Source organism: Emydura macquarii, unplaced genomic scaffold, assembly GCF_026122565.2.
Source record: "Emydura macquarii macquarii isolate MOO-44397 ecotype Brisbane River unplaced genomic scaffold, CSIRO-AGI_Emac_v2 contig_1876, whole genome shotgun sequence".
Classification (NCBI taxonomy): Eukaryota; Metazoa; Chordata; order Testudines; family Chelidae; genus Emydura; species Emydura macquarii.
The window spans coordinates 3,285,623-3,295,655 of record NW_027132013.1 but is presented as its reverse complement, the minus strand read 5'-3'; the positions used below and the strand labels follow the sequence as shown (position 1 = coordinate 3,295,655).

At 41.8% G+C, this 10,033-nt stretch overlaps 1 protein-coding gene across 1 annotated transcript; it reads left to right on the top strand.

Annotated features, from left to right (window-relative positions):
• Nucleotides 1–312: 312 nt before the first annotated feature.
• Nucleotides 313–8,546, top strand: FGF3 (fibroblast growth factor 3). The gene is made up of 3 exons (XM_067558095.1): nucleotides 313–580; nucleotides 3,469–3,572; nucleotides 8,179–8,546. Exons 1-3 carry the CDS (start codon nucleotides 313–315, stop codon nucleotides 8,509–8,511), a joined length of 705 nt encoding a protein of 234 aa, XP_067414196.1. The 3' UTR covers nucleotides 8,512–8,546.
• The last annotated feature ends 1,487 nt before the right edge of the window (nucleotides 8,547–10,033 follow it).

Here is a 10,033-nt window from a genome sequence, read left to right as displayed (position 1 = left end):
TTCCTCTCATGCATGCAGTCTGTCTAGCTGGAGACCCAGGGAGAACTCTGATCACTGCAGCTCCATCTAATCCAAACAGCTGGGACTCCTCGGTGGCCTCTGCTCGTGTCTATTGATTTAAGTAGATCTAAGCCAGATAAAAGGGCCAGAACGGGGCCGATAAAAACTTGGCAATGCTTCACGATTTGAATCAGTGTGTGCTTTGCAACTTTGGAGGGCTGCTAGCAAGACTTCTTTAATGGGACCCCTGGTGTCATCTGCTCCAAGCCTTGATCTCCCCAGCAGACTAAGGGCTGCGGCCATCATGCCACAATGGTTATAATTTGGATCTTGCTACTGAGTTTGTTGCAGGAATCCTGGTCCCCAGGGCTGGCTGCGGAGGTGCCCCAGGTGCCTTATTGTGCCAAAGGCCAGACGTGTGACCCAAGGCTGCGCAGAGATGCTGGCGGGCGCGGCGGGGTCTATGAGCATCTCGGGGGAGCACCCAGGCGCAGGAAACTCTACTGTGCCACTAAGTATCACCTCCAGATTCACCCCAATGGGAAAATCAACGGCACCCTGGAGAAAAACAGCGTCTTCAGTAAGTACCGTGCATGTCTCTTCCCCCAACCCATTTCCTCCTCTATTAGCGTTGTAGGTGGTTTTCAATTACTATTCGCTCCGACCAGTTGCATTGTCCTTCAGGTCTAACCTTAGAAACCACGGCGATTAGCGAGCCCGGGCTGTTTAGCATGAAGTGACAGTGAACCAGACACGCATGGGCCCAGATTCTGACTCTTACTCTGAGCCATGTCTTACTACGAGAACAGCCCTAATGGGTTTAAACAGGAATGTTTGGGGAATAAGGTGCTACCCGAGAGGGATTAGGGTGGCGGAATCTGTTCCTTTATTATTAGGGTGTGGGTTTTTTCCCCCCAGATTCAAATTCAACAAGATTTTGCCCTGATTGCTTGCAAAACTGGAATTTCTTTGCAGCACACATTTATCCCTCCCAGATCACACTGGCAGCAACACCCAGTTTCGAAGCGGAGGATAACCGTCCGAGGAACCCACTTCTTCTGCCCAAGGGTTACTCGGTTTGGATTTTGTTTCATCTTTAATTCTATCAGACAAAGTCCATCTCTCTCCTTCCCCCTTTTCATGCAGTGTATTCTCGAAACCCCCTCTGCCCTCACGCAAGAAACGGATGGGCGAAATATAAACGTGGCCCCGACCCAACGAAGTCAGTGGCAGAATTTGGGCTGAGATCAATGAGAGGGAGATCTGCTCCTCGTTCTTCTCCAGAATCGGAGCACTTATGAATGACTAAGTTCATTTTAAACCATCTTCCAGAATTACACCCACACCCACCCACCCACCCTGTATTGCTCAGTGGCTTGTGCAGAAAGCAAATGAGACAAAGGGAAACAAATGCCCTTCCCCCCCCCCTACACACACACTCCAGACTTCTAAGAAGCCAAAACAACATTATTTTTTCAAGTTGCCTCTGATTTGGTGATAGGAGGGGGCCTTCAGACCAAAGCATTATATACACATGCTCGTTATATATATATATAAGTCTGTTCTCTCGCCTCAGATTTGACCTGGCTTTGCATCTCAGGTGCAACAACTTGAGTCCCAAGCCTGATTCTTTGTACACCTTCTTTAGCCCCCCAGGCTGAGTCCCTCTGCTTGTAGCATTAATGTAGGAAGCAGCTTTTCTATGTCTAGGAGGTGGATAAACTAGTGTCCAGACAACGGCTAACTGCACTAAGCTGTCACTTTGTTTAACCATCTTTGCTACAGTCGCAAGGCATCTCTCTTCACATTTCTTTTCAAAGCCTCCTCACAGCTCCCTGTCACCACGCTGGGACCAGGGCTAATTCCTCAGGCGTCTTTAGTCCATCCAATGGCTTTCTTAAATCTCAAAATGGGCTTCAGATTTGTCCCCCTCCGCCCCCCCCCCCCCGGCTGTTTGTCGCCCCCCTCCCAAACATTATTGTTTGTCTCCTCTTTGGGGGGAATTTGAGGTGGTTTAGACTAAATGACTTTTACCCCCTTGGAAATGTGCTGGAAATCAGCAGTCATGAAGATGGAAGGAGATGTGTCAGGAGCAAAGGGTTGTGTGTGTGAGACAGAAGGAAAGATTGGAATTTTCAAATACTTTTTTAACAGGCCAGTAGAAATACTGCAGCCGGTTTGTGGACTCACCACGTGTCTTACGAGGATGCTTTGGGAGGAAACACCTTTCTTCTAACAGCGGAACCTTAAATCCTCAGAGATCCGGGACTTTCCTTTCTTTCCACTCCCCAGGTTTTTAAGTGTAGCATTATTTCTGTACAAAGTGTCCCACCTTGGGTGTCTGGAGCCCACCCTGCTTCAGGCAAGCCTGCGCCCTTGCTCAGAGATAGGGAGATCTTGCTCAGAGATCTGTCTCAAGCCCACAGAGGAAAACCACTGTTTCCCTAGGGGAAAAACCTCTCGATATCAAAGACTTTTTATGAGGCATTCTTCAGAGTTCCGTCAACGGCAAAACGAGGGGTGATGCAAAACAGCTGGACGTACAGTAATTACCCTCGTAGTCAGACCAAGAATTTAACTCGGCAAAATAGGAAAGCTGAACGCGGTGTGTTTTCTGATTGTCAAAAGACACTCCTGGGTTTAATGCCGGGGATTGTTACATTCCGGCTTCTGTGTACTGGCAGACAGCACTGAGCTTTTAAGCCAGCCTTGCTGAACTGGGGAGCTTCAGAAAGCAAGAGAGACATTTGCACATGTATCATAACAACTCCTACTGCAACATCTTCCCTTACACGATGAGCATCCTTCGGTTGGATATAAACACCTCGGGAGGCTGTGTGGGCTTGTGTTCCCCGTGACACTTGTCTAGTGCATTAGGCACGATCCTCTATGGGCTGAAATATCTCCTCCCTTCTTGTCATATTGCCCGTGTTTCAAGCACGACATCAACTTTCTAAATGACAAGTTCCTTTCATGAGTATATACATGGCTCTAAAATGCAGCCGTCTTACTCCAGCTTCCCTTCCGGAGACCTCAGAAAGAGCATTGTCCTGAAATGGGTAGCTTTGTGACTGCTTTCAATAAGTCAAACGCGCTGGTGTCCCTGAGAAAAGCATTACAGGGGATTTACACGTTGTTACATACATATAGGATGACGTGAACCTGTTGTTTAACCTCAGATCTTTCCTCTTTGAATAGTTCGATTCCAATCCCACAAGTAGGGATTTACTGCCAGAGTTCCTTTCAGACGATGCCCAAGTTATTTTTTCTTTGTATTGGCTAATTTCGTGACAGTCTTGTTGTATGTACATGGCTGCAGTAGGACTTGTCCAGTGTGTTAGCCGTAGGTGTGAACTCATATTCAGATGTCTTTCAGAAAGCTGTAGGTGTGAACTCATATTCAGATGTCTTTCAGAAAGCTACACAGGAATGGGGAACAACCCATCTCTCCTCTCTTCCTCTTTCTAGGTATTCTAGAGATAACCGCAGTTGATGTTGGAATCGTTGCCATCAAAGGTCTGTTCTCTGGCAGCTACCTGGCCATGAACAAAAGGGGCAGACTCTATGCTTCAGTAAGTGTTAATTTAAGACAGTGGCATCTTAACCATTGTATTGAAATGGAAACGTGTTCTTCTTGGGTGTCAGAAATTTTCATGGGGGAGAGGGGAGGGGAAGGAGGAAAGGGCCCTATTTCATGAGGAGGGGCGCACTATTTTCCGGAGTGGACAAGGTTTATCTACTATGAATGAATGTTTATAGAAAAAAAAAAAAGATGAAATGCTGTAGCAGCTTTTTCTTTGCTTTTGTTCTAGGAAATCAGTTACAATTTGTAAAATGATTTGAGATCCTCAAAGGAAAAGTGCTATCAAAGTGCTAAGTATTCTTACTTTTCGTACTACCTGTACATTCAGAGAGACACAAATAATTTATTTGGCAAAGGCTAAGATTCTTTTAACAAGTCTTTGGGTTATACAGAAAGAAGCATGAAAAATACATCAGAAGCAAGCCTCTGAAATATGAGATATCAATATCTATTCACAATGGCCCAAATTAACAAATGATATGTACCTTTGACACTAGGAGTGGGTAAGTGTTAGATAGAAGGGAGTCTAGAACTGATTTAGCATTTCTACTAATAGAAAATCCTTCATTGATGTCAATAGGACTTTCTCTTACAGAGTACTGAACTGGGCCCCAAGCAAATGTAAGAGAGTTAAAGCTGGTGTCAGAAGACAAGATATAGCAGGAAAAGCAACTACAAAAAGTCATAAGAAGGTGTAAGTTAAAGTAACCCCCTCAATCCATTACTTTAACCTTACACTCTCTTCCAGACTTTTAGGGTGAAATCCAGGCTCCAGTGAAGTCAATGGGAGTTTGTCATTGACTTCAGTTTGCCCAGGATATCACCCTTGGTGTGTAAAATACTTCATCTTAAACTCCTTTACATTCACTTAGATACAAGGAACTATTTACCAACATATAACTTACAGCACCTTCTCCGTCATCTTTGAATTTGGTCCCATGTCCTTGACTGAATCTCTGGCAATGTTCAGATCAAACTGTTAGTATGTAGCACATATACTGAACAGTTTCCCCAGGAATCCTGAGGTATGAAAGCAGATTTTAAAAGGAAAAAAAATGTGCCCGGTAAAATATAGCTATGTGAAACTTGCTTCCCTCACCTAGTTATTGCATGTAATTCTATTGATTTGAGCAATCTGATACATACTTAAGCTAGGAGAGGTTTTCCATGAACATGCAGCCTAGGTGACTCAATTAACATCATACGTGAGATGTTCTCAGCTAACTTAATATATTAATGTTTTTCCCTCCACCACCTCAAGAGTATTTTCTGGTGAATGTTTACAGAATTCTTTCTGTAGTGTCAAGCGTGGCTTGATAAAGGGGTTGTGTGTAAAGATGATGGCTCTTTGTTGGCATAGTGGATCTGTGTCACAAGTAGCTTCACCAAAGAAACTGGAAGTGGAATCCACCCCTTATTGGCTCTGTTATGTCACAGCAGAGACAGGGCTATCCCTGTACGCCCAACTGTATCTATTGATGGAACACCTCTTTTCTAGAATGGTATTCTTCCACTAACTCAAAAAAAAAAAAAGTAGTCCATCTCAAATGAATGAATGATATTAAAGTAAATTCTTACTTTTTCTTGTTCATATTAGATATTTTCCCACAAATCATTTAGGCTGCATTTAAATGATGCCAACAGACTCCTAAGGAGACAAAGCCCATCTCTTACAATGGAGAGAAGCAAGAGATGGGCCTGAGAGGCCTTCCCTCCTGAATCTCTCCTTTCAGTATGAGAAAAAGGATTGGCTCACTCTGTGGCTGCCCATGTTGGTCTCAGCTCCAGTGGGAGGGGAATCAGCTGCAAAAGGCTCCTTTGAACTGTGAAAAATTGCCTTTGCTACTCCTGCTAGAGATTGTTTCACAACTTCTTCTCTTCTGGAGAGAGAGGGACCAGCATGGGAAAAGCTATTCCATTCTCGCTTCTCCTTTTTATAGGACAAGTAATAGGCAACAATTCAGCCTAGGAGAGCACACACCATGAGTTTGTACACATGGGAAAATTGACTAGCATGATTCACAGGGTCTGGACTATACACCAGTTTGTAACCAGTCCCTTGGGAGTGACCTCTCTAGTGTACTGAGCCCTCAATGCTTCACACAGTTTCACAGGGGCAGGCCCCTGGTCTCCAGTCTGGGTCTTCAGGTGCCATTGATTCCTGTCTCTCTCTTTGGCTCCCTGCAGTGAATCCGGAGGGAAGTTTGTACTGTACCCCTTCAGGGTTCAGTGCTCTTGGTGTGTATTTGCAGCAATAGCCTGCAGCCTGTATCAAAACAGGGTAGCAATGTATTAGTCATCTAACACATGGAATCTGAAGTCCTTAGTTTATTAGAGAGAGGAAAAGGTTAAGACATAATCCATTCTGTCCAAGTCAGTGAAATCAGCCAGCTAAACTTTTATGGGTTCCTTGCTGCTTCTGTCTCACTCCCTTTGACCTTAGCCCAAGGTAAGAACTGCCGAGTGCCTCCAAAAACCCATATCGCCATTGTTCTATATTCCACTCTAGTTATTCTGGAATAACTCCCTGTGTGGACTCTCTATTCCAAAATAAAAGTGACTTTATTCTAAAACAATTACTCTGCAATAAAGGAAAGGAGGAACAGAGGCAGAGAAATAAAACTCTACCTATGCCCTCATTATGGTATCTGAGAACATTATATTCTTTAATGTGTTCATCTTCACAACATCCCTGTGAGATAGGGCAGCAATAACATTCCCATTTTACAGATAGGGAACTGAGACACAGAGAAATATAGGGCCAGGTATTTAAAGGTATTTAGCTGTCTAAAATTGCAGATGCCTAGTGGGATAGTCAAAATTTCGCAAGACATATATCTTCATCTTTAGGCATGTATCTTCCTCTAAAAATCTGGTCCTTAGTGACTTTCCCAAGTCACACAGGAAGTTTGTGGAGGGGCAGGGAATTGAACATAGATCTCTCAAGTCCCAAGTTAATGCTGTAACTACTGGACAATTTTTCCTCTAAAGAAGAAGTTCTAGGGCAAAGTTCAACAAAGAATGGTGTAGATGTTCTTTCTGCTTTAATGCTCTACCTATATTATCAGTTTAAACTGAGAGAATGGCAAAGAAAAGAATGGTCTTTGCTTCTTAGAAATGTGTAATGTGGAGAGCTTCCCTCCAAATATGGCCTGAATAATTAGGAACTAAAGCCCCAATACCAATTTCTACTGTGCACAGCAAGGCGAAGGCATTGCCTCATGAAGGATTTCTCAAACCCCATTTTTATCCTTCAGTAGAGGATAAGGCCAAAGGGACATATCTCTGTGTCTCACATAAAAAGTGAGCATACATTAAGTGAACAGCATGTATAGGATCTGTTGCACTGAGAAGATGAACTTGTCACAGTTATAGAGAGGGAATGGCATGCAGGGGCATGTTTGTCCCAGGAAGGATGTGTGTGTAGAACTCTTTGTCATGTAAGAGGAGCTATACGTTTCAGAGGATCATTCAGGATGGAGTGTACACATCTCGTTAACCTCAAAACAGATGATAAGAAAGTTTAAAGGCAACTGTAACTTAGGACTCAGTTATTTGTAATAATCTACAGGTGTATTGTATCTACCTATTAATATGTAGTTCATCATCAAGATACACAATTTTTCCTCCTTAATAGTTTCAAAACATCCTAGTAGATTGGCACTCAGGAAATTAGAATCGTATTTGCAGTACACAGACATACTGTTATAGGTCCATAAATGCAAGGAAACTAATAATTTCATCTTGACTGGACAAATTGTAATGATATTCCTTAGTATTTATACACCACTTTCCATCTTCAAAGTGATTTTGGGGCATTAATTGATAAATCCTCATAACTCTTTGAGACAAATTTATAGTTCTCATTTTCCAGATGGGGAAACTGAACTCAAGTGATTAGGCAACTTGCTCAAATCAACATGACAAGTGAGTGACAGTGCTGGGACTAGAATTCAAAAGGTCTGTGTCCTCTCTTTCATGTTCAGACCGATAGAAGATTTTTATTATTATTAATTTGTATTGCGGTAGCACCTGGAAGTCACCAACCAAGTATCAGGGCCCCACTGTGGTGGGTGTAATACACACACACTCTTTACACACACATAACAGAGCACATGATCCAAGTATAAGAAAAGAGACAATAGGTGGATACAACAAACAGATGTGGGGGAGCATAAGTTAAAAGGGAGATAATTATGGTCAGTGATAAATGAAAAAAGATCTATACAGGAAAAAAATCCATAGATGCATATAACAATTTAAAAAGTAACATAGTAGTTTGAATTATTGTCCCTTTCTATTTCAGGTTAGTTTGTGAATGTTTGTTCACATTAGTTTGTGAATTGCTAGATATTCTGATGCTGTGGTGCTGGGGACCCTCTTAATAGATGGAAAGTTAGATAGATGTTATTCTCTTCAGAGTTCCTCTTCTGCCATCCTTCCCTCATTCTAATCTCAGGTTTCCTCTTCTGTATGCTGCAGTCCTTAATAACCAACTGAACCCTGTGTAAGGCCTGTTCCTGCTCTGGTCAGGGTGCTGAACCATTGCCCGTCCTGTCTTTTTGGAGTTGATATTTGTTATGTTTGTTTTACAGGAAACTTACAATGCAGAGTGTGAGTTCGTGGAAAGGATCCATGAGTTGGGCTATAACACTTATGCATCTCGCCTGTACCGGACAGTGCCCAATGGGGCCAACAGCAAACGCAAAGCCAGTGCTGAGAGACTCTGGTATGTCTCCATCAATGGGAAAGGCCGACCCCGAAGGGGCTTTAAAACCCGCAGGACACAGAAATCCTCTCTTTTTCTGCCCAGGGTACTGGATAACAAAGATCATGAAATGGTCCGGCTATTTCACACAAATGTTAAATACAGAGAGAGTCTACTGAAGCCTCTGAGTAAGAATCAGAGAAGAAGGAGAGGACACTAGTGGGTTCTTTGGGGAGGTTGGGATGGGGACTGAAAGCAAAGAAGAGTGTTCAAAATGCTACTAGCAAACAGCTGTGATTGTAGGACATATAAACACAGACATTTTTGATACACTGTATATACAGTGGGACGTCACATCAAAACTATTTACTTTTAGATATTTTAGAATTATTACCTGTGGTAAAAACAAGTGACATAAATTGAGGCACATTCAAATGTAAATTAGATGCTTATAATAATTTTGTCAATGGCCTTTAACATTTTTCTTTTCCTTAATTTTTTTTTCTAACTTACTTTAGGGTGTTCCCCCAATGGGGTATTTCCCCAGTGAACCATTCTCTCCTATGAGCATTTTACATCTATCACCTCTTTCTTGAAAGAAAGTATAGCACTTTTATAATCCTTTCAGTGGTTCCCCAGTCCGGGACTGCATTCAAGTTATAATGGAGTACAGGAATCTTAGAACTGGTTTATTTTGTAAGTTACATGTATTTATTTTTACCTTTGTTTTGACCAACAGCCAGTATCAGACATTTTCTCTCCCCTGAAATTAACTTAACTTGAAATTGTAAGGTTACTTTGACTTTAAACATTTCAACAGTGCTACATGTTGCTACCGTGTTATAGAATTTGTTTAATTAAAACATGAGGTCATCTGATTTTGTTATTTATTGGATTTCTATGAAGCTTGATAAACCAGTTTATTCAATTCTGAATCTTGTTCATTGCTTTAAAACTAGAATATGATGTTAAAGTTGAGTCCAAATTTCCATTAGAAACCTCTCATCAGGGAGTGGGAACTCAGGGTATGTTACTGCTATCCCAAACTCCTACAGAAGTCAATAACTTTGAAAGAGAGTTGTACCTTGGGAAAATCAGCCTTCGGGAGAGGACCCTTGATCAAATATTTTCTTTGGGCTGTTTTCTATATAAAATCTTGGTTCTGGGAGTGAATATATTTGAACTAGTTGAGAAAAAAAATCAGTTTGGCAATGCAAAAACTGATTTAAGATGGCTATTTCTATTATTATTATTATTATTTTTAAAGTGCTTGTATTTTGAACAGAGGTGGGTCCAAGATGCAAAGTTCAAATACAGATTTGGATTTTGGTTCAATCCCTTATAGAAATGGAGTCAGTTGCAGATTCTGATTTGAATCCAGAAGTGAATTTTTGCAAAGTTAAGAGTGTTGTGTCAAGTTTTATCTTGGGTTTATATCTAATTTTGAAAAATGGAACTCAGCATTCAGGTAATATGATGATAATATTGACAGAGCAATATGCTGATTTAGAAGTGCCTGATATACATAGACAGTAACCTTATCAATCAATATGTTGAAATTATGTTAGCGTGGGAGTCAAGATGATCAGCACCTTGACTAATCAGACCCACCTACAGCACAGCTGAGTGCAAAAGAGACTGCAATGGATCCAGTACAGCCAGTAAAGTGGATTCAGGCAGTCTGTCAGGTTGCCTCTGTGAAAATTGTTCAAACATGGACTTAGATCTTAATCTTCTTCCCA

Excerpts from the sequence above, each read along its gene's own strand:
- FGF3 (XM_067558095.1), top strand. The coding sequence starts at position 313 with ATGGTTATAATTTGGATCTTGCTACTGAGTTTGTTGCAGGAATCCTGG. Across the intron at positions 581-3,468 it reads GGAGAAAAACAGCGTCTTCA|GTATTCTAGAGATAACCGCA; the intron begins GTAAGTACCGTG and ends TCCTCTTTCTAG. Across the intron at positions 3,573-8,178 it reads GGGGCAGACTCTATGCTTCA|GAAACTTACAATGCAGAGTG; the intron begins GTAAGTGTTAAT and ends TTTGTTTTACAG.